The sequence below is a fragment of the Scomber japonicus genome, chromosome 14 (assembly GCF_027409825.1).
Source record: "Scomber japonicus isolate fScoJap1 chromosome 14, fScoJap1.pri, whole genome shotgun sequence".
NCBI classification, from domain to species: domain Eukaryota; kingdom Metazoa; phylum Chordata; class Actinopteri; order Scombriformes; family Scombridae; genus Scomber; species Scomber japonicus.
In genome coordinates this window covers 11,926,602-11,952,451 of record NC_070591.1, presented here as the reverse complement: position 1 = coordinate 11,952,451, position 25,850 = coordinate 11,926,602, and the positions used below count along the sequence as shown (strand labels likewise).

The following is a 25,850-nucleotide window of genomic DNA, read 5'->3' as shown; positions in this document are numbered from 1 at the left end:
AAACTGCATAATTTACATCCTCCTTGAAAAGTTCTGGTTTTTACTGTCATATCCCTTTCTGAGTAAGAATATTGTTTGGTAGGTGTGACAGGTGGTGTTATATTGATACTGCGTCCAATCCATACTGTCCACACGCAGCTCGTATCCTTCATCCTCCATGGTCCAAACATCTGAGACAGTCAGTAAACACTGTCCACCGTCCTCCTTGTTATTGTTCCAGCCAGCCTTGTGCCTCCCCTGAATATTCCATTTGTCCTCTCTTTGTCAATTGCGCTGACATTTTTGCCTTTCCTAGAATAATATAGTCATTTGAAATTCTGAAAATAAATATATAAAAAAAGAACATCAAGAGATTGTTTCTGTGAGCTTGTGAGCTTGTTCAGAGAACCATGTACACCTCTATAGCTCACCAAAAAGCCATAATACCATGACATTTTCCACATGCGCTCTCCATGCAGTATGTAATTGTATTCATGCATAATAAAATCAATAAAATGATTTGTCCCTATGAATAATTAGATAAAATAAAGAACACACCTACAAGCGCTGACTTTTGATACAGCACAGGAATGCAAGGAAGAAGTACTTCTGCTTGTTCCGCTTTTATAAAAGCACTCATACTGTACCTCTGTGCTGCGCAACAGTAACCACCAGGAGATGAGATTCACAAAAAGAGTCTGTCATATAGACAGACATGCTGACAGACAGGTAGAGGTGAGATAAAATGAGACGTAGTCATGCATTTGTCTTAATGCTTTTTGCAAGCTTTAAGACAAGATGACAGACAGACAGACAGACAGACAGACAGGTGTGGAACCAGGCAGACAAGAAGGCAAGCAGACAATTATTGGGGCAGTTAGACAGGCAGTCAGCCCTGGCATTTTGCTGCAGATAAGTAAGCTATCAGAGGAGGGGGATAAATAGCAGAGTAAAGATTGGTGCCGGCCCCCTCAGAGAAGAGCGGGGGGCCACAATGCAGGCGTGGTGGGCAGATAGCCCCCTGCTCTCATTATACTCTGCCTAATCCAAAACGATGTTTACTCAGAGAGAGAGAGAGAGAGAAGGGCCACGCTTATCGAAGCCCTGCACAGTCCTCCAAGAGTGTGTGCGAGTGCATGTTTGTGTGCACGTGCGGGTGTGAGTGTGTGTTAAAATGAGCCTATTCCAATGGAAAAAGGGATCAGGAGTGTCTCCAAGGCAGACTCTGTTGGCTAGAATGTCGATGCTTATCACACACTGCCTGGCTCTTCTGGTGAAAGGCGAATAGGCTATCTAAACTGCCTATTCACAGCATGTGTGTTTACCATGGCAGCTCGGCAGAATGATCATTTCATAATTGCTATTATTATTAACATACTGGTATTAATAGTTCAAGCTTTTATAAAGGCTGACCCAATCTGATTTATCAGGGAGTCAAAGTCCTTAAAGGCCAAAAATCGTTTTTTTTCGAATTTTCTTTTTTAAAACTTTAAAATGTAACAAAATGAAAACCGTAATATTTGTTTATTCCTGCAGCTTTTATGGTTCGAGTCTGAATGAAGTAGGCACCTAATTAACAGATTGAAAGAATGTTCAAGTGGCATGATGGTCCCTAAAAGGTTGAATTGCTGTATCCTCTTAATGCTTTGTTGTTTTTGCCTCAGATTCAGCATCCAGATTCTTGTTGCTGATTTCCTTTTTATCACTGGAAATGTCTTTAAAGAACTGAATTATTTGATCTTGACCCTCTATGACCTGCACAGGCAAAGTTTTTTTTCAGATTCCACTCCAGAAAACCAAATCAATATGTAATCTTGAGAAGTTTGTGGAATGAGAAGTTTTCAAACGTACTACAGTTATCCTGCTGTAACCACATGTGCCCTATCGTGGTGTGTTTTATGATAATCACAACAAACACAATTCAGTTTTTATTCCAACATGCATTGAAATTTAGAAAACATTTGCTGTTGTCTGTACAACCAATGAAACCTGCTGCCCTTTCTGCCTTTTATTCAAGTATCATGGTGTTGTGTAGCAGAGATCTTAAATAACACAAACCAGATACGCTGATCATCTCTCTGGTGCTTCAATGTGGCAGATGCACACACACACTCATACTCACAAATGCACACACACATTTACCTCTGTACACAATGTTCTTCAATCTGTCTCTCTCCTTCTCTTTGACTCTCTCTCTCTCTCTCTCTCTCTCTCTCTCTCTCTCTCTCTCTCTCTCTCTCTCTCTCTCTCTCTCTCTCACTAACACACACACACACACACACACACACACACACACACACACACATGCACACAGCTGGTCTTGTGAACTGTGTGTACCCTGTCTAGGGCTGGCCGGGGTAATCCTGGCCTCCACTAAAGTAGCCGTGTGAGAGGACAGATTGTCAGTTGATCATGGCCAGCCGAGAGCCTTATCCCTTATTGGATCGGCCATGGAGGAGGCTTAGGAATTATCTGAGGCCTCGCTTAATGTGGAGACGGATCACCGCCAGAGAGCCACAGAGCCCGAAGACACGCTGGGCCTGAGGGGAGAGAGAGAGAGAGATGTGTGTGTGTGTGTGTGTGTGTGTGTGTGTGTGTGTGTGTGTGTGTGTGTGCGAGTGTGTGTATCAGTATGTAATAGTGGTAGAGGTGCGCATGTGTGTTTGCACAAAGCAACATCATGGCCCACTTAACCCCATCTTGACACCTCTCTCTCTCTCTTTCTCCACTTCCTTGCTTAGTCTATTTTTTTTTTACCCAATCGTGTCCACCTCACCTCCCTCCTGCTCCATTCTTCCTCATTGAGAGAGAGAAGGTGGGAGAAACACCTTCTCTCTGTCTCTCTCTCTCTCTTCTTCTCTCTTCTTTCTATCCCAGATTCCATTTTTCTATTCCTCTAAACACCTTCCTCCTCACTACTCTTCTGTGCTCCTTTACAACTTTTCCACATTCTCCCCTTTCCTGCCATCGCTTGCGTTCTTCTCTACTCTGATCATCCTCCTCTGTCACTTCTTTTACTCATCCCATCCTCTCGATAGCGTTTTACAGCAGCATTGTCTCCACAGCAGGAGACCTGACAGAGGCTGATGAAAGAAAGGCAAAAAAACAGACATTTTATTCTCAGGAGATAAAAGAAACAGAGCTAAATCGCTGCTTTGTTAAAGGAAGTTCTCCAACGGCTTAAATCTCAAAGCTCTCCTGTATAACTATAAACACAGCAGCCGACATCATAAATGCTTATCATTTTCAAATTGTAAAGCAAATACAAGGCTATTCACCTGGTCTTTTGTAAACTGACCTTTGTGTTGTTAGAGACAATTTAAAATATGTCAGACCTTTTAAATGAAAAGGCATTGCTCTTTTACCATTGGGACTGCATGAGAAGCACTTGAAATTTGTAAGCATTTAAGCAGTCTGAAAAGCAGCAATCAATATTACTTTCAGCATCAGCAAGCTCAGTTAAGCATATCGGTTTCTTTTAAATCAAAGTGTTCAGACTCTATTTAAACTCAATCAAAACAATAACAAAAAGAGTCTGATGATGTTGTGAATGAGTGTGGGATCATGGGAGTTAAACAACCTACACTGCCGTCATTGCAGTCAGTTTCTCCTGGTTAGGATTCCTTCAGTGTTCATTGTTCAGGAGGTTTTCATAGGAGCCAGATTACAGAGGCCTCCTCTTTTCCAAAACAGCTATACACACAGATTCAAACTGGTTTAAAAAACACTAAATAAAGAAGTGTCATGTTAAAAAAAATCAATGTTTCTCTGAGACTGTTCAGCAGACATAGGATGTCTGAGAGGGTCTATGTGTGAGCTGAGCTGACTGTAAAGTTTACTCAGCTTTTTTCTCTGATAATTTTAGATCCAGATGTCCAATGACTAAAATCCGTCATCTGGTTAAAAGATATACTTACAACAACCAAGATCTAAAAGTTTGTGTGGCTTAAGTGGCTTAAAATTGAATAAACCAACCACAACATTGATGTACAATCTTGTATGAATATGCTCTTTGGTAGACACCATTGTGGTGGACAAACACGACGCTGACGCATTGGCCACAAGATGATCATCATCTTATCCGTATATACTCTTTGTTAGAGGGGGTATGACGACATTGACAAGCGACCAAATAAACCCGATCATTACCTTGTTAAAAGTAACAGGTTTCTTTAGATTTGAAAATAGCTGGTAAGATTTTGGATAATATAAATACTTATTAACTGGACAAGACATATAACAAAGGTCTAGTTGTTTTTGGACATTTTAATGTGGAAAAGTTACATATTATACCTTAGATTAATATTTAGTAAAAAGAACAATGATACTGCCTTGTCTCAAGTACTGTGGCTTATGTAGTGAGTTATTTTAGGCAGTCTTCCCAAATTGTACTAGGATACTCATCAGATATTTAAAATAGCCCTAAAGCTAATTTCTGTGCCTGATCCGTATCCTGGGAATGCCTCAAGAGTACTCTGAAGAAGTGGGCAGGGAGAGGGATGTCTGGATAAGTAGCAGAAAGCGGAGGGATGGATGGATAATTCTCTCCCTATCCACATGATTACTGACAGCTACTGAGGCCAGATTAATGCTGGCATAAGTCATGGAATTGACGGGGTCATTCCCCGGTCACCGGGATGTGGAGGGATGAGGGTTAAGGACCATGGCATTATACAATGTATTCAGTGGGTACCCTTAAGCAACTGCAAGTTGAGCAACAGGTGTCCAACCTCCGTTACTGTAAACCTAACCAAGTAAGTCTCTATCAGTTATCATGCCATAGTAAAAAAAAAAGATGTGTGTTAATGGTGAAATCAATGACATTTCCTGCCTTAGTAAGTTGGGCACATATGAAGTACCAGTCAAAACACAATGTCTTACTCTGTTGAAAGATATCAGTCATTAAAGCAGAAACTGCACAGAACGGCTGCACGGCTGTACATCAAATGATAATCCCAATTATGCTTCCCAATGATATCTATATTAAGATCATGAGTAGATTTCATATATAACATGAACATGAGTGCAGTAGACATGCAAAGCCACCATACATGGTACACATTTACATTTTTCAAAACAGTTTTTTATCAAGACTTTTTGTAGTCATTCCTAAACTAACTCTAACAACCCAGAGGCAAGTTTACAATGTTTCTAGCACACAACCACTATAAACCACACATATGGTTTTCGGGGTATAACACCATTGACAGGGGTCAGTGCCTGGGACTGATAACTATATTAAGCCGATACACGCACATACACACACACCTACACTGCTTCCTTCCTCATCTCGTAATTGAAGGTGAGAAATAATTTCATTATCCTCAGGAAGAGTAATCTGCTCTCTACTCTTGATCCTTTCATTTCCTACAGTGCACCTCGACCTGGGAGGCACACACACACAAACAGGCACCACATACTTATCACACACGCATGCACGCACATACACAAACACATCCGTAGTTCCTATCACCCTGGGCTATTAATGTTATTGGAGTTGGGGATTAACCATCAGATTCACATATGCTTTACAAAGCTTTATTACTTAGTGCTGTCTGTCTTGCTCTCTCTCACACACATGTGTTCACACACACTCACACACAGGCATCTAACTTTTTATGAAAGAAAGTTAGTGTGGACAACAGTTAGCAGACGGAGACAGGCTCTCATCAGAGACCATGAAAATACTGGAAGTCATATACAGTTTAGCACTTTACATTATTATAGCTGGACTGAACATATTATCTGGTGTTAATTTTTCTAGATATCATAATCACAGATATCCTTGAGGGATTGTGATTTAACAGGTACAGATGAACAATTCATCTAGGGATGTGTAAACCTGACAGAGGGATGCAGTAATTTTTATTATTATACTTTATTGTCCATAATTTAGGTCCACCACACAGCACTGAAAAACAACACTAAACAGGACAATTGACAATACATCAACAAACTATGTAATTTGAAATACATAAATACAGTAGAATATAGTTATAATGCAAAAATACACTACAATTAATTTGGAGAAGAGCTTAGTTTTTGTCAAATGCAGAGTTGACTATGCACTCAGTATCCTAATGCATTTGACATGACTTGCTGTACACATTGTTGGTGGCTCTTATTTGTCTATAGCACCTTTTAGATTCAGTTTTTAGGCTGGGATGGTGTCACAATAACTTCACTGCCCAATTAGATGCTTCTCATGACCTTGTACACATCATCAGAAGTCAACAGCAAAATGAAAACCAAAGGAGGCTGCTGGAGAGGTCATCATTTTTCTTCTTCTGCTCGTGTTTTTGAACAGCTTAGTTTAATGTTGCATTACCACCCTCTACTGTTCATGATCAACCCAAGATGTGTTTGCTGCCAAGTGTCACTGTGACAGGCATCTGGGTGTAGAGGGGAGGGGCTAAACTGTTGTGCAGGGCAAAGGTTTCTGTCGGGACACAATTAGGTTTCCTGTGAACATACAGTCTGAAGGGGAGGGGTCAAAGTTGAGGGGGAGGGTCTAAGACATACAATACACCTATTCTAGAGAATGAACAGTGTCCATGCTTTGTCCAGCAGAACAAACCTTTAATCATTTGTTCCTCTCAGTGTTGAACACTGGAATTGAAGAAACTTGTATAGACAACACATTACATTTGTGTTTCCTTGGCATGCTTGTGAATAAAATCACTAGGATTATGAAATATATATATATATTTTTTTTTTTAAAGAGTCAAGAAAGAATTGCTGCACTGACCAATGTGTCAGTTGACCGTAAAACTTTTCATCCACTGTGTGAAAGATGCGTGGCTGAAGGGGAATAACAGATGAAATTTAACAATGTCACCTTATTTAAGTCTTACATGTCTTGACACTCTCTAGATACACAGTATAGCTACTCTGGCTGTCATTGTATTTGTGTGTGTGTGTGTGTGTGTGTGTGTGTGTGTGTGTGTGTGTGTGTGTGTGTGTGTGCGCGCTGTCAGGCCAAGACGTAGAAAGCGTGTTTTTTTCTAATGGGGAAAAGGAATATTTGGACATTTTATCAATAGGCATTATTAAATCCTGCTTGCTTGAGCTAATCTTGGCGGACCGGAGCGAGGGGAAAGAGAGAGAGCGAGAGAGAGTGCGAGTGAGAGAGATAGACATGGAGAGGGAAAGTGAGAGAGCAGTGATGTCTGCCCCATGAGGTGAAGAGAGACAGTCTGTAAGCCGCTTATTATATCGACTACCACCTTTTCTCTCTCCTCCTCTAACCCTCCCTCCCCTCCCCAGTTTTCTCTCGTTACCTCGCTCATTTTCTATCTCTTTCTCCCTCCCTCGCTTGCTTTCTCCATTCTGTATCCCCTCATTCTCTCTTTTCAACAACTCCTTCATATTATCACACACACACACACACACACACACACACACACACACATAAACAGATGTATATGTGCACACAAACACACACAGACACCAACAAGCTGAACCTTCTTGTTCAAAGCCAGAAGCAAAAAGCTGAAGTTTTATTCAAATGAATGTTTACTTCTTCTACTGCCAAGAGAGTGTGTGTGTGTGTGTGTGTGTGTGTGTGTGTGTGTGTGTGTGTGTGTGTGTGTGTGTGTGTGTGTGTGTGTGTGTGTGTGTGTGTGTGTGTGTGTGTGTGTGTGTGTGTGTGTGTGTGTGTGTGTGTGTGTGTGTGTGTGTGTGTGTGAGAGCGAGAGACTGAGAGAGTGGGAAAATAGCACTGAGCATGCAAGTGTGTGTGCGTTAGTGTGTGTTACACGCACAGCAGAAGGAGAAGGGCTGACAGTAGGTGATAAGCCAGACAGGCCTGCACGCTGTGATTATCACCCACTGGACCCCCTGTCACACACACACACACACACACATACACACACACTTGCATACACAGTGCCCAATGAGAGAGTGTGTTGTAAGGATTTAGGATAGACAGACGGACTGAGAGACAGAGAAGCCTTGGATCACAGGCAAGGTGGAAACCACAAGAGAAGCAAATGAACACAGACTGGAAAACACAATGCATCCAATTATGTTTCACTGGATACACAATTGTATTTATTTGGTTTTATACTAATATTAAGGTGTTTTGATGTTGAGACACCCGAATCAAAGCACTTAAGAGTATTAGCATTAGAGATTTTAGATAAATGCCTGCAAATAAAGATCTGTCGCTGAAATGGATAAACATCAATCAGGCACCACAAATGACTAAATCTCTCTTGTTCTCTCTCTGTTTTAGGTGTGTGGCCATCTGAAGAGGTGATGGCTCATTACTGTCTACAGAAAAGTCACATGTTCAAGTAAGTTGTCACCTCCATTTAAACCTGCTTACACCATCAAAAGACTCTGTTTCACCAAGCAAACATGGAGCGTAATTGTGACAGATCATGAAAGTACGGTAGAGAAGTCACTTTGAGAGTGTTTTTCCTCTTCAGTAAAATGAAGGTAAAATTGAAAACATAAATTGCCAGCAGGGAGGTGGAGGAGGAAGGTAAGGAAGGAAGGAAGCAATATCCTTGGAACAAACTGCTGTTATGACATCCAATTTAAACATCCAATATTTCTCTTGACCATGGATTCTCAAATTTAGTTAAATGTAATTACAACAAGATAAAATGTAACAATTCTTCCACATTGAACCTGTTAATGTACATTTTAGCAGTTTAAAAAAAATGCTTCAACACTGCCACTTTCTCCAAATCGGACTGGTTTCCGCTGTAAATACACAGTGCTTGTGATATTCTGTACCATTCCATGCCACACTGTGTTGTTCTGTGCTGCTCTTTCCCCTGCTCTTGTCTGCTGAGCACTGGCCCGCCCTGCGGCACAGGGCTGAAAAGCGCCCAGGCACCTTTGATTTCCACTCAAGGTGGAACGTCACCCTTTGATTTCCTGTTTTAACATTCAAGAGGCAGGAGGCGAGGAAGAGAGGGGTATTGATCAGAGCAGCATAGTGAAGGTCATCAAGAGAGGGAGGGAGGCAGGGAGGGATGAAAGAGGACAGGGGTACAAACAGAGGGAAGGGGAGATGAAAGGAGGAAGAGGATGGAGAGAAGGGTTGAATGAGCATGCAAGCTACAGGACTTTTTGTGTGTGTGTGCATGTATGTGTCTGCGTGTTTGTGTGTGTTTTCTAAGATTTCCCGCTGATTGAGCTTGTGCTTCTCAATGTTCAGTATTCAGCTTTCAGGTTGATGGTTGAATTGATATTTCTTATCCTGCTGAGTTTGCTGTGTGTGTGTATTTGTCCGTGTTTATATGATAGCATGTGTGCGTGTGTGAGTGTGTTTATGTACAGTATGTGCGCACGTGTGTGTTGGTGCTAAACTGCAACAGTAGGTTTGGCTCAGCAAGGTGAATCTCACTCCCACTCTTCTCTGTCTCCCAGGGGTGCTGTGTGTGAGTTAGGAGGAGGTATGACTTGTCTTGCTGGGCTCATGGTAAGTCACACACACACACACACACACACACACACACACACACTCTCTCTCTCTCTCTCTCTCTCTCTCTCTCTCTCTCTCTCTCTCTCTCTCTCTCTCTCTCTCTCTCTCTCTCTCTCTCTCTCTCTCTCTCTCTCTCTCTCTCTCTCTCTCTCTCTCTCTCTCTCACATTTCTTCATGAGAAGTGGCTTGGCTTCCTAATGAATTTGACCCTCAGGGATCAATACACAAACAGCAGGGGTGCACAGTATCCATACCTGTTCATATATACTATCAATCACTTTGTGTGTGTGCGTGTGTAATGCATCTTTGCATATTGTTTGTCAGATTAATGGCAAATTGTGATTAACACACCAAAAGTACTGACAAGACACTCTGAATATTGCTGTTTTAAAATGGATTGGGGGGGGGGGGGGGGTCATGTATACAAAGCTCTTTTTTTAAACAAATTAGAAGACAGTGTTCAGATGTGAAGCCAGTTTTTAGGATTAATAGGATTATCTTTGTATAAGATATAATTGCAATATGCTATTTCTTTCCCTCTCTCTCTCACACATACACTCTCATACACACACACAAACACACTCACACAATCACACTCACACACACACAATCAAACAATCACCAGACCACCTGAGTAGTGACACTGAGCTATATGAACTAGCTAGGGTCTTAAAAGCTGTCCTGCATTAACACTCACTCTGACACATACAGACGCACACACTGACATGCATGCGCTCAAACACACACACACACACACATACACACTCTGACACACTCAGTCAGCCATAGGGTTTATTAGCCAGGGTCTTAAGGGCCCCTCCACATAGCAGGCGTCAGTGTCCCATCGATTTGCTAGATGCCATTCTGTGTGTGTGTGTGTGTGTGTGTGTGTGTGAAAGCCTGGTTTTATCTCTTGGCAGTCAATACACCATGTTTTGACATTGGTGGCTTGAGATGGAATCCTTCCTTCACACCTATCCTTCTCCTCCTGCCTCCTTCATCCGTCACTGACACCACATTTTGAGGGGGGTTTTTTCTCTGTTGTCCATGTGAGCATTTCCTTAATTATTCCTTTATTTGTTTCATTTCTTCCATCCCTTCCACCCTGCTTATTGTTATCCACCCACTTCTTTTCTCAGTTCTCTTCTCTTCCACTTCTTTTCTTTCTTTTTCTCTGTGTTTTAATCTTTTCCCCCAGCAGTGTCCTGTTAAACTGCACTCTAGATTTCAGGATAATATTAGATGTAATACTCCATCTTCATGGCGTCAGTCTTGTTATGTGGGTGAGTCCAGGTGCAGATACAGATGACGAGAAAGGAGTAAGATAAAAAAAAAAAAAAAAAGAGATTTATTGCAGAGCATGGGGAATGTAGACTGCAGGTAGCTGTGAGCCAGGAACTGAGATTCAGGGCTGAGGGCAGAGCAGCAGGATTGACCAGAGGAGGGGCAGTAAACAGACACCAGAGTCAGAACAGGTAGGACTGTAAGGGAAACAGAAAAGGATGAGAACTGGAAAACAGATAACAAGAACAAAAAGCAAAATAGCAAAACCGGTAAATAATTTGACTTGAAGTGGAGTAAACAGAGTGGTGGCAAAGTGGAAGTGGCAGTGCTGAGTATTTGTAGAGGTCTTCATTATTGAGATGAGGTGCAGCTGGTGTGGCTCTGGTCTGACTCCAGCACACCTGCTTCCACTCAGACAATCACAGGCAGACACATGAGGAGAGAGAGGGAGAGAGAGAGCTACTGGGGGGAGTGACAACAGGTTAGGGAGACACAGAATGGGATGTGGGGTGGGCGCTAGGGGAGGTTGCTGAGGCAGATGTGACAAATCTTGACGAGTCCTTCACAGGAAGCATCCATTTACAATAAATTGCCACATGTAATCTAATGAAGGTATGTCACCTTAACATCAGTAGCCTGACCCATAAGTAGATAAAATTATGCTTCTCTTAGCAGACTTCAAAAATCGTATTCAGGCCATTTCTGAATCAAGGTTAATCCTCTCTGTTCCTAACTCTCTACTCTGCTTTGAAAAGTGACTGACTCTGTTGCACTGACAAGCCTGGTGGAAGTTGCTCTGAGGATGGTAATGTTATCCAGTCAGTTGGTCTGTTTGTCACATCTTGGCTGCAGACGGAAATAGCTCAACAACTACTGGATGGATAGCAATTGTGAGGCAGGTGGAGAGTTCCGGTGAGGAGACAGAGTGAAGGAGAACGCTATGGTGAGAATGTCACTGCTAGAGAGGGCCTTTTTCACAGCAAGGGATTTTATGTACAGACATCCACGGTCCTCAGAGGAAATTTTGTATATTATATATTAATATATTTATATATAATATTTGGGTTTTTCAGGTATTACAAAATATTGTAGAGAACACGCACAACTACTTAAACATAACATAATATAAAATGTAGGGTTTTTTTTGTTTCATATCAGATTGCTTACCTACTTCACTGTGTGTGTGTGTGTGTGGGTGGGGGGGGGGGGGTTGGGGTGGATAGTAATCTTGGTGGGTTACAGGGTATATTGCTCATGGGTTACCAGGTTGGGCTCCTGATCATTCAGCTGGATGCTCTGGTTCAGCCTGGAGGTCACTTCCTTCATTTGAGCAGATGGTGGGACACACATCACGGTGACCCCCTCACACACCCTGCAGGGCCTGAACGTGTGTGTGTGTGTGTATGTCTGTGTGTCTTTGAGAAAGAGAGGGAGTGGAAGCATGCAAGTATAAACATTGTTTGTTTCAAAAAAAATCTTTATACACTTAATATGCTACATCATATGTTATCTATATGCCATACAATTTAAGATTATATTGAATTATCCAGATAGGATTTTTGTGCATACCAGCACAATAGCTACTTGCACTTACACTTACCTATGTGTTTATGCACACACACACACACACACACACACACACACACACACACACACACTCACGCTCCTTAACAGAAATTGACAGCCTGACACAAACTTGCTGATATAAAAAAGCATCTGCAAAGAAAAGAGAATATGAATAGATGGGGTTATAGTAAAGTACACACCTCTCTATCTATATCTCTCTCACACAGAGAGACACACAGCACAGCACAAAGCTTTCTATCCATTCTCCTGTCTCCCTCCCTCTCCATCTCTCACAGTCTGCACCGCAAAGTTATATGAAGGGCATCAGGCAGGCCCGGCGAGCCGAGTGCAGAGTGACAGCGGCGAACGGAGTGATGGCTCGGCCCGATAAACACCCAGCGTCAAATGAAAAGGCTCTGCGCTTGCCATCATCCCCTGTCACAATGCAATTACTGAACAGAGTGATAGCAAGATAGCAGCCCCCACCGCTAGCCACAATGATAAAAGTATTGACTGATTTGATTGAATGATTAAAATAATGCAGACATAAAAATGGGGTGAAGATAGAGAGGGAAATGGCAGGGAGGAGAAGGAGCAATGGAGAGAGAGGGTGGGTTGGGCTGGGCTGGGCTGCCAAGAGTAAAGCTTTGTAGATATGGTTATGTCATTATTGTGTGTGTGCGTTCAGATGTTTGCTTCATCTAAGGGTGCTTTTGGTTTTGTTCTTTTGTTCTGTGTTGTTTCATTTCTCTGTCTCTTTCCTGTCTCTCTGTCTCTCAGGTTGCCATTTGTGCTGACGTGAAGGAAGTTCTGCTATCAGATGGGAACGAGAAGTCCATTCAGAGTATCCTTTCATCATCCCCTCTCCTTCTCTCTCTGTCTATCTCCCTTATCTTTGCCTCATTCCTGTGGCTTACATTTATTTATATGTATTCATATGGATTTGTGTCTGTGAACATTTTTGTCTTTTCTATTGGGGTTTCAATTAGGACAACCCTTTTTTCCCATACATGAAAATAATGTGATAAATTCCAGATTACACAACACATGCAGCTCTCAGATATTACAGTCTGCATACATTTTCATTTTACATTTAATATGTGAAATAAAACACATGACATATGGGTCTTGGATACTTATGAAACCTATGAAACATTTTTCCAAGTGAAGCACAAGATTTCAGAAGTAAATATGTTAATCTCCCATATTCTTTTTGAGGGCATTAAATGTGTATACAAGAATAACATAATTGCAACCCCTCCAGTTGTAATATCCTAGTCTCATAGTTAATCAGCGTAATCAATCGTAAATCAACCTCCCAGTTGTTACTGCCTATTAAACATCTAAAACATCTTAATTCAAGTGTTGCAATCCAAACCATTAATATTGCTGATAAATTCTGCTAGTATTTTAATGTCTTCCACACCATGGTCACCTGGATAATTTCTCATGTAGTGTCTTTGTCAGAGCACCCACTGTAGCTGTACAGTGACACTTGGAGGTGGGATCATCATTAGAAAGTAGACAGTGTGCTGTAACCTTGGTATTTCAGCCCTGAAATCAGAGATGGGGTTGGAGTGAAGGAAGAATAGGCGTCCACCTCTTTTATCTTTAGGCAAAAGCAGCAGATGGGGCACCCACAGTGACAAATACCCAGCACCAGCGCTCAACATGGCATCTACCAATCCTAGCTGCCCACAATGCCATGTTAAGAGCACAGTAATTGCCATCCTGTCAGATTTTGTTTGAGACTTCATCTAATGCTAGGGTTAGGGCTTGCTGAGTGTTTTTAGAAGTAGGAACAATCAAGGTATGCTTAAAATGTTTTTTTGTGTGGTTAAGGTTTAGGCCTATAATTAAGTTTTTAGGGCAAATCTTTAGGTGAGATTTTTTACCAACATTTGTTCTTTGAGTGGGTTATTGATCAGCTCTGTCAGCTTACAAACCATCTTGCTTTACTCTTCTTTTCTACCCATTGTACACTTTTTGTCTGATCTTCTTTGTACCCTATTTTCTTTCCATCTTCTTTCATCATTCCTGTCCTTTTTCTCCCATCCTTCCAGATCTTACTTTATTCACTCAACAGCTACACAAACAAGAGAAAAAATGAAGCTCTGACTTGCCACAGTTGTTTCACAAAAGCAGGAAATATAAATATACATTTCTTCCCCATTGACCGATACAGCACTTCCATATTTAGCTCTGCTTACAATATCTCTGTCTGAGCTGGCTACAATGCTCCTTTACTGATCACAATAAGACCACAATAACATTATGGAGCCTGTAAAATGCACACACACACTTGGGCACACAAACAATACACCATTGACCGACCGCTTTGTTTCACAGAACAAACACATAGAGAGAATTGTAAGTGAAATCATAGCAAGAATGGATCGAACACACACAGACAGAAAGAGGGAGGGTTGAGAAAGACAGATAATTTGTTCTGGGCTCAGCCAAATTGGCCCATTCACATACTGTAGGCACTGTGTAGCGTTTCCTCTCACTGAGGGAGCTGTGGGTCTTATCCTTGTGCTAATGGTCACTGTTTGTCTCACATGGCCTTATTGTGTGACTGGTGTTACAATAGAAAGAGATAGCGGGTTGTGATATGGCTCAGTTTTATACAGTGAAATAGATGAGAAGATACGTGGAAAGAGAAGTCTTGAATAGACGACATAATTTCTAGATTTTTTCCCCCTTTCCTTAGAAGTTTTTGACTTCATGCATTGTGTAGAAACACACAAAACACACAGCACAGAGAGCAGAGACTCTTCTGATGTGACCTTGAATACTCATGTTGAAAATCAATTGAAATGTTCCATTAAGAATGATTGATGCATGTCATTGGCTGTTACGTGTCTACTTCAAGAGATGGGAACAAATATTCCTCCACTTTAATGTTCAATAGTACTCAAAACTCTCTTTCCTTTGCCCATCTCTTTGCTCGTGCGCGTGTATGTGTGTGTGTGTGTGTGTGTGTTTGTGCCTGTGCTGACCTCTAACCCAGTGGTGTACTGCTGATGAGATTACAGTAAGCTGCTCTGCTCTTCGCCCTGTCATCCCTATGCATAACACACTGATGCACAGGTGTCCAGTATATATGTGTGTATATGTGCTTGTATAAATGTGTACTAACCTACATATTATTGTGTATCCGTGTCTACGAGGCCTCTTTGATTTTGGATTGGCTCTCCAGCTATCAATCCATCTATCAACTCATCACGCATTCCTGCTCTCTCTCTTTCTCGCTCTCTCTCTCAGCCCTCTCTATCTCGCTCGTTCTCTGTCTTTGTCGATTGGATTTGTCTCAGCTCTTTGCAAGCTTTAAAGACAAGGAAATCCTAATTGAATTGCTTTGCAACTCCACAAGCCAGTGTATTAATAGACAACTTGACATCAATCACCCTGCCTTTGCGTTCATCTGCAAGTGTGTGTGTGTGTGTGTGTGTGTGTGTGTGTGTGTGTGTGTGTGTGTGTGTGTGTGTGTGTGTGTGTGTGTGTGTGTGTGTGTGTGTGTGTGTGTGTGTGTGTGTGTGTGTGTGTGTGTGTGTGTGTGTGTGTGTGCGTGTGTGTGTGTGAGTGAGAGAGAGAGTGATGGTGTGAGTTTGTGTATCTGTGGTTCAAAGCCTTCCCATTGATCCAGCTTGAGGCTGCTGTGATCTGCTTCTGCGGAGTGGCTCTCTATCCCTGGAGATTATCTCTGCACACTCATTCTGTCTCTATGTGGGTGTACCATGTTTTTTAACATAAAGATGGTCAAAAAGGGTGAAGCTAATATCTTTTAATGGGGTGGTTAGCAGTTTGAATGACCTGATGAGTGTCTAAAGATCCACGTTTCATATTTCAAACATGCTATTATTCTCCAAAAAAAATCTCTGATATTTGGCAGTAAATCTTTAGAAATCTTTTGAATCAGAAAAAATATATGAACTTCAAGGGTTTAATGCATATTTTACAACATCTTGTACAAATATCTGTTTACCTGAACATCTGTTGCAGTAGGTGAAAAGTTAAATTCATATAATATCTCTTCATATCTTTATGCATTTTTCCACAGTTGGTTTTGTTTTGTGAGTGTTTATAATGGATCCTTGACTGCAGCACGTCAGATGTACGAGGGCTTATTGAGAGAAACAGGCAAGCTGGAAAGTTTGGTTCAACGCATGTATCTACCAGGTGAGATCACTTTTTTAGTTGTTCATGGAAAGATATGTACATGACCTTTACTCTGGGGTTTTTATCAATGCAGGGCTTCTTGTCATATTAACATTTTCAGCTGGACGTGCCTCAAACATTTCTGCAAAGTGCTGTCTTTGTTTGGAGCCCACATCATGTTGTGCTGCACGACAAGCAAACACAACATATGTTGTGTGGCAGATGTTTTTATTCAAAGTTCCTTGACCTCATACATTTTTAGTTTGGGTTGTCCACAGTGGGAATGTAAAATCCTAACCATGCCTGTAGCCCAATCATACTCACCACAGGCACAACAACTAACTAACCCTCTCTTTTTAATCAAGTAACTTTTTGGAAGATGCATTCAGGATTTAAGTATTGTAGTTCATGACATGAAACATTAACAAACATAAGAACTACATGAGAAATAAGTGTATGGTTAGTAAGGAACACAAAGCAACACAATAAGTTAGAGAAACACACTCACCGTTTCCCAATTTAGACACCTATTAATTATTATTATTAAATAATCATATTCTATGAGTGATGGTTGTGGACCACTATTAGGCAGAGAACTCCTTGTATAATTCTCTTAATTAAAAGACAATTAAATCAGATTTTTTTTCTTGAATCACTTTATCAACTTTTTTCGATTTGAAAAATTAATGTCAAAACAAAACAAACCTTGTTAGTTACATACTGTAACACCCATTCTTCAAAGTAGAATAATGTGTGTCTGCGTGTGTGCGCACAACCATCCAAGCAAACTGATTCCCTTTGATAGGGAGTTCTCATCCAGAAACCATCAAGAACTTTCGTCAGCACACACACACACACACACACACACACACACACACACACACACACTTCATATGCAAGGACGGCTAAAACATAGTTAATTGTTGTCCCTGTCTCAAAAAAGACATTTTGCCATTGACTGACTGTTTCGCTCCCCTACCTCTTCTCTCTCTCTCTGTCTCTCTCTCTCTCTCTCTCCCTCTCTCTATGTTCCTCCCTCCTGCGCATATTTACACGAGTGGAAGATGGAGTGAAAAAGTAAACGTATAATTAGGCTACATTACTTTGATTGTTTTCTTTTCAGATTATGCCTGCTGTCATTGCCGCACCGCAAGAGAGGGCGAAGGGCACGATGCGATTGGACAAGGGGAGGGGGAGGGAGGGGCATGTCGCGTGATGGTGTGTGCACTTGTATGCGTACTGTATGTGTGTGCGTGTTGGGACCTCCTGCCGCGAATCGAGATTGTGTTTCTAGCAGGGCCTAATGTTTTGTTTACTGAGTGTTAATAATGCCTAATTAATAATCCTCCAATCTGCCTGACAGTCTGATAGAGAGAGATAGGGAGAGGGGAAAATGGTGTGGAAAAAGAGAGGAGGAGGAAGCTCAGCTACTCTAACAGTGCATGGCATCAGCACAGCCTTTACACAATCTGCACCAACCACATTATTGCTAAAGAAAATAAAAAAATATATCAACAACAGGACGTTGACCACAAAAACTCAAACTAAACTGGTGTACACAGACAAATTGACAACAAGAGCAACACTTCCTGGTCAAATGGCAAGAATTGTGACTTACTCTCCACCAAAATGTAATATTTACTTGAGGGGAATAACTGAAATTGCCAGGAAAACAGAAAAATATGTCCCAGCCTAAGGGAAAACCAACAGAAAAATGAATGATTATTTTTACTATTTTACCACTTGTCTTCCAAGGTTTTCACCGTTACCAAGATATTTTATCCTATCACATATCATATATTTTGTAGGTGTAGTGATGTGCATACCACTTGTCTTTTTCTTACATTCAAAATGAATATACGATACATTGTAATCTTGGTAGTGCCAGTGTTGGCAGTATTTTTGGAATTGTACTTATGCCAATAAAAGCTAATTTGAATTTAAACTTGTGCTTGAAGAGACAAATCAGGAGAGAGAGGACCATGGAATTATTGAACAGTGAGATGTGTGTATGGAGGTTGTCTGTGTGTGTGTGTGTGTGTGTGTGTGTGTGTGTGTGTGTGTGTGTGTGTGTGTGTGTGTGTGTGTGTGTGTGTGCGTGTGTGTGTGTGTGTATGTGTATGTGTGTGTGTCTTCACATGGTATAAATGTCAAGTGTCATGTCAGAAGCTCTCTCTCTTTACCTCACAAATGACATGTCTTCCCTCCCCGATGCTTTCTCCAAGTCTCTACTGAAGCATAAAAACAGTGGGGGACAGAGAGAGAGAGAGAGAGGTGCGAGGGAGAAAGAAGCTCAAAGTGTTGAGAAGAGTGAATAGAAGCATTGAAGGACAAATGACGGACAAACTGCATTTGCTCTCTGTGCAGTTTCATGAACACTGGCCTTCTACTGTCGCCAGCGCTGCAAATACTGATCTTTGTTTTATGTGTGTGTTACAGGGTGGTGAGGTGGGACTGTGAGTCGGACATTTCAGCACTCGAGGGTCACTTTGACATTGTCATGTGTGCAGACTGGTAGGTTCACACACACACACACACACACACACACACACACACACACACACACACACACACACAATACCTTTATCTCTGTGTGTGCGTTCAAGGCATTAATTTTCACTTTTGTGTGACAGTTCTTGCATGGCCCCCCACTAGCACACGGACCTTGCCCACACGTGCACACACACACACTCAGACATACACACATACATATGCTCAGATGCCTGCCTGCCTCCATTTTACACCAAATTGCCTCGTTTTCATGCTTGGTGTCCCAGCAAATGGATGACTTAGGCAAATTGCAAATAATTGCGCCTTGACAAGGAAAGAGACACAGTAAGATAAAGAAAGAGTTGAGGGCGGATGGAGGGAGGAGTAGAAATGGAGATTGAAATGGAGAGATAGAGCAACATAAACATAACAATTAGCCCATCTGTCATTGAAATGTAGATCTTCTGGCCAATCAAGAATTACATTTTTTTTTATCGCTCAAATGTACTGTGTGAGTTAAAATACATTATGATGTTTTTGGGCACCCTTGACATTCATTTGTCCTCAACAAGGTCCAGGACAAGCATTAGATGACTCTCACCTTGACTGGTGATTTTGTTGAGCGATGGTGGAGTGACAGGACTCAGAGGAAGCCTTCATCATCTTTATGGTGGTAGTCCAAAGCTCTGCAGTGCCACCAGTGGATGAGATTCACCCTGGGATGCTGTAGGTTAAGGATATGATGGGCTGTCTTGACATGTCTCTTCAACTTCCACAGACGTTCAGGGTGGTGCCTTTACACTGAAAGACAAGCATGGGGGATCCCTTTAAAAAAAAAAAACAAACAACAAAAAAACAGGACAGGATAGTGTGCTGCTATTATTTGGGGTATCACACTGTACGTCCTTCCTGGGGAGGCTTAACCCAGGGTGTTGGTAAGGAGGCTCTGTCCTGGCCATGGAAGACTGGACCAGCACCTTTCTTTAAACTGTGTAAAATTTTCAGAGGTGGGTCAATATCATTTATGTCTGTTTAACCTCCACCGCACACCTGCACACCCCCCCCCCCCCCCCACACACACACACATGTACACACTGGCAATACTGACATGTTGTTGGTTGAAGCACAAGTACGTGTAATACTTTCCAGCTTCACAGTGTGAACAAAAACAGCTTGCGTACAGTTTGTGCGTATCTGCCTGCTTGAGCATGCGCGTGTGTCCTAAGTACAACATTAGCAAATGCCATTATCATTATTATAATGTCATGGTCATTACATGTAATAGTGAGGTACAAAACCCAGAGAGAGAAAGCGATCAGGCAGCTAATAGAGGATATTTTACAGCGGACTAGTGTATATGTACATGTGTGCGATAGGCAGAAGAAGATAGCATGAGAACAGTGTAAATTGCATGTGAATTTTAGATATTACAGGTTCTTCAGATTTCCCATTTCTCTCAGAAGAGATGCCTGCTTTAGTCTTGTGTGTGTGCTTTAAGATGTTTTTCTGTGATGCCGGCTTTTCTGCGCCTGTATGTAAGTGAGTGATTGTGCGATAATTGCAGTGGTGGTGGTTGAAGAGTGATGGCTGACCGATTAACGGGTGCGTCATTGTGATGATCACCTGTGAAAAGGTCAACAACGTGGCTTTCGCAGCGATTAATTATAGCTCCTACTGGTAGCAATGGAACCATCACTGAGAGGACAAGAGAGGAGAGAGAAGTGAGCAAGGAGAGGAGAAGAATTACATGTACCATTGTGCATCAGTAGTCCACTATGTGCTAACTTCACTGGATATCCTGCCTTTCCTTACAGACAGGGTTATGCAAAAGCAGAATTATCAAGGCTTGGAGTGAATTTTGCCATTTTAAGAGGTTATTTAACTGCTGTTAAAGTACAAATTTGATATTCCTCACTGCTTTACCAACTTTTTAACATGATGAAATTGCACCACTCACATAAGACATTATGAGCTGCCTCTCTGTGTGATGTGAAAAATAGAATTCAAGCTCTAAAGTACTGGCTAATATTCTGCTAGACATAGTCTCTAGACGATATATATCAAGGCCACCTATATTGCTAGCCAGGCACAATGGCTGTTGATTAAAATGATACTACATTTACAGTACCAGTCAAAAGTTGGAGGACACACCTCCTCATTCATTTGAATGAGAAAAATGTGTGAACTTTTGACAAACTGAATGTGAAGATGTCAGATGTCAAAACTGAATGTCTTCTGCTGAATACCCCTTGGTGAAAAACAAATGTCACCAGTATGCTTCATAGATAGCACAGCATTCATACCAGTGTGTCACAAGAAAAGAAAAATTCCCTACCACTGCTGCTTACAGTCATTTTACAGAGTGGGTGATATTAAATCTTACTCTTGAAATGCACTTCCTGTCCGTCTTGCTATGCCAGTTTAACCTGTCTAAGCAAATAGAGGTTAAGACACAATTCCCATCATGGAACAAACAAGGTGCAGAGTAGTGGAGCTATAAGAGATCATAGAAAGACAGAGGAGGGGAAGAGAGACTGAAAGAGAAATTGAATAAATGAAGGAGAAAGACAGAAGTATTACAATTATTATGTATTTTTTGGTATTACAAATGATAGAAACATGTGAAAAAGTGTGGTGTTGTAGGGCACCTCATATCTGTGTGTGTGTGTGTGTGTGTGTGTGTGTGTGTGTGTGTGTGTGTGTGTGTGTGTGTGTGTGTGTGTGTGTGTGTGTGTCTGTGAGAGAGAGAGAGCAGAGAGAGCAGAGAGGCAGGGATTCCTGCAGTGGGCATGTGGGTGGCAGAGAATCCTTGGCTTGGATTTTGGACTGTGTGTTTTTTCCAAAAGCTGTCCATGTGTGGGCACTGAGATAAAGCCCTGTTTATGTGTGTGAATGTGAATTTGTGCATGTGTGTGCATGTTTCTCTGTTTGTACTATGCTGCCCTACAAAGGCAAACCCCAGTAACTACGCTAACAATGAAGCTGAGAAAAATGTCTTCAAAGTTTTTGACAGTCCAGCCAAATGTAATATGTAACAATAATGTAGGTGGAACAGTGGTTATGTCCTTAAATATGTATTCATTGAGTAATTTCGGCCTAAAATGGCTAAAAAATCATGACCAGTTCTTTGACCTGTGACACAAAAAATTCAGATACTGCACTCTACCTTTGTTACCCTTTATTACCTCGTATTACCTTAAAGAGATACATAGTGCCAAAGCAAAGTGCAATAAACTACTATCTTAGTGTCTTCTTCCTGAGAAAATCTGAATCTAATTTCATGCATCACATTATATTTGTTTTATTGTTTGCGTGTTTAAAGGTGTAATATTTATGAATAGGCCCTGTGATCCAAATAAATATGCATCACCCCACCACCATAATCACTCACTGAATATAGCGTAAAGCTCACTGCTTTAAGTGAACAAGTACAGCAACGTTCAGCCTGACTTATCTCAGCCCGTTTAACATTTTGAACTAAAATGATTGCAATCTTACACATTTTACTTTTTTAAAAGGTTGAAATAGACAATTAAGAAAAACTCAAGCAACTCTCAATTATTACTTTGTGAGGGTTAACCTATTAATATATATATTCATATATTTATTTTAGTTGTAAAATGTATATGAACCTATTTTTTAAAATTAGAAGATAATCAAGTTCCTGTCTTAATATAAATTAATTATATATATATATGTGTATATATATATGTGTGTGTGTGTGTGTGTGTGTGTGTATATATATATATTTAATACATACATGCATGCATATATCAAGTTAATAAATGTTAAAATTGTTGTAATGCTGTATAGATTGCAAGTTGAAGATTCAGATTCAGATTAATTTTATTCTTTGTCCCAAAACGGTACTTAGTATGGAGCAGGAATACAGATTAAAACACAACAACAAAACAACAAAATTAATTGATTTGAATATGAATTGTTTTAACTGTCTTGAAACTTAGAGAAACTGCACTTACTGCTGTTTGCCTTGGATTTTGGTTGGTTTTTGTAGTTGCAGCAATTTTTACATTGTTCTTTCCTCTAAAATTAGAGTAAGACTGAACTTAGACAATTTATCACAAGACAAAGAAGACATTTAAAAGGTAAATTAAAAAACAAAACAAAAACACAATTTTGACCAAAACTGTAATTACTGCAGTTTGACTTTGTAGGGCAGTATAGAGTGTGTATGTCATTAGTATCCTCTGTATGTTCACACATGGACTTTTTATACACAAACACCTTGTAAGAGCTGTATGTTATACTAGATTGGACCATTAATAACCACCATAGCTGCTTAAATCTATCATAAAACCCAGTATATTACTGGTTTTCTAGTAATGCAAACAGTATAGATATGTACCCTTGCATTTTAACCCTTAAATTTCCCCTATGGGAATTAAAGCTTAGTTGATGATGTCATATGTTTCCAGTCTCATCCTTTGCAGCACCGACAACATCCTGCATGTTAACATACGTACGTGTGTAAGCAGACCAATATAGCAGCAACGCATACACACACACCCATGTCGTGCACCTTGACCTCCAGTCAGTTTGGTCTGTGGCGTTAGCTTGGTTGTCCTGGGTGGGAGGGGTCAGCGTGAGACAATAGGACTCTGACACTCTGGGGATTCAGAGGTGACCTTAAAGAGGAAGACCACTCAATTTGTGAGTCCATGTTACGATGAAGTTGCCATGAATTACTCACTTATTATCACTTATTTGATCTGAATGACTTACATGTGAGTTCACTGACTGCTGTTTTAGTAATATGTAATTTTTCCTGAAGGCTCACTTTATGAAACATGCTGTACGTGTCACAATATTTTAGCTGTAGTTAGTTCATCAGTGTGGCTCTTTTTTGGCTGTGACCCTCTTAATGACACGTTGTCCTTCCTCTGCCCTCAGACAGTGTGTGTATATGTGTGTTACAGCTGTCACCTCCACCCAACTAGCTCACTTCCTTGTTTTCCTTTCTAGTCACTTTTCCCGTGAACTGATATCTGTGGCAAAATAAACCAAACACAAACCTCTCACCTTTCAAGTCAAATAAACTTCACACTTCTGTCTAACCTTAGAAGAATAATAAACTCCACTCATACGTACACACATCCTGGTTTCGTTAATAGCTGGTTGCGGTAAGACTTAATCAAAATTTCTTATATGTATTCTGAGGATAGAAATACTGGCTGTCACACAGTTTTTAATAGGTAATTCAACCGTTTTCAACTGGTAAATACATGGAAAGATCAAGAGGCACAAATATAGAGAGGACAGGCTGTAATGCGCAGCTCTCCTTCCTCACTGGGATCAGAGGATTTTGGATGTGGAAAGGTCAGAGGCTGTGATTGGAAAGTTACGTCCAGATTGCCACTCCGCTGGCCAGTTGGAGGGATGTGCAGGATTATGTCAAATCTGTACTGTATTGTTGCATTTTAGTCAAATTACTCCACTCTCATCTGTGATAATAGGTACACACACACACACACACACACACACACACACACACACACACACACACACACACACTCACACACAAACACAGTGCACTACTTACTTACATAATGGATTGAAATTTGTCATTGTGGATATAGAGACTTACCTTCCAAGGCAGCTGGATTCGCGAGACCAATGGTTTTGACCAATCAGCATCCCATGAAGATTCTCACATGATCTCGTGAATCCAGCTGCCTCACAAGGTAATATGGTGATAGACAGACAGCTCATCCAATCACCTGCTAAGTATTTTTTGAAAGCACCTGCCCTTTTCCAAACCGTTTCCAAGGATGACTTCTCAGCTGGTTCTGTGTGACAAACCATCTGGCGTATGCCAGGCGAGACAGGTGTTAGTTTGGATAGATTGATTAGAGTTGATATTAGCCTGTGGTTTTAAGCCTGCTGGTTTGTGTGTGAATGTCACAACAATATTGCCACAGCATCAAGGATCAATTCAAATAAACTAAATAGAATAGCATAGTAAAGTTGCTGTGTGTGTTGTTTTGATGTAGATAAATAAAAATGTATTCATCAAGTTATTGTAAATCAGTGTACTTGGCAGGTATATGAGGTGAAGACATGAGATTAATTTTTCTGCAATCATTTCACATGTTCTTCCTGTAAACAAGGATTCAAATTCAGGATATATTTTGGCCATATTTGAGAAATAATTCTGTCAGTTTTATTCCCCATATTTCACTGCCATAGAGAATAATTTGTTATTGAAAGAATAGGTTTTAATATTCCTTTTTATTGCATAGAGAAGATACATTTCTTAGATCATTCACAGCCATGTTAAAGCTTCCTGTGTATGTGATGTTGAGGCCAATGTATGTTTTTTGCTAATTTACTGGTGTCCAAATAGAAGTCTTGTATTTTGACGTGATTTCTGGATTGTTTCTGAAAGATCAGTGTCTTTGTTTTTGATGTGTTTACTGTCAGGTGACATGATTTTCAGCTGGATATTAAGGTGCTGCTGCAAACCTCCTTTAATGGGTGAAAACAACACTATGTCGTCTGCATACAGGAGAACGTGAGGCTGTATTCACAAACATTATGGGAATACTCGCAGAGAGCTTCTAACCCAGCCTAAAACTTCTAGCAAGGAGACCTAGCCAAGGAGTGATTCAAGAACATTCTCAGAGAAACTCTGAACAAGAAACAGAAAGGTTTATCTTAGTGAGGAGGTGTAGTGGATCCCATTGCCAGACGTGACTAATTTTTTCAAAAGGTTGGTTGATTAAAAAAAAAAGCAAAACAACAAAAAATAACTTTCAAAAAAAAAGGGCACTCTTAGTGAAGATGGCCATAGAAGGACAGTGAAATCAGTATCAGTTTAGCCTCTATTAAGACATGGTGGAATTATAAATACTATTTTATGTAATGAACATCTCTGTTGAATAAATTGTAAGCCATACTTTAAGAGTAGCCG

General features: G+C 40.8%; 1 protein-coding gene across 1 annotated transcript in view; it reads left to right on the top strand.

Moving 5' to 3' along the window:
* camkmt (calmodulin-lysine N-methyltransferase) overlaps nt 1-25,850 on the top strand; it is a 106,982-nt gene that overhangs the window by 69,069 nt on the left and 12,063 nt on the right. Inside the window, exons 4-8 of the mRNA XM_053332745.1 lie at nt 8,216-8,276; nt 9,364-9,415; nt 13,049-13,112; nt 16,384-16,450; nt 18,869-18,943. Of these exons, the coding sequence (XP_053188720.1) occupies nt 8,216-8,276; nt 9,364-9,415; nt 13,049-13,112; nt 16,384-16,450; nt 18,869-18,943 (319 nt within the window). The remainder of the gene's footprint in view (nt 1-8,215; nt 8,277-9,363; nt 9,416-13,048; nt 13,113-16,383; nt 16,451-18,868; nt 18,944-25,850) is intronic.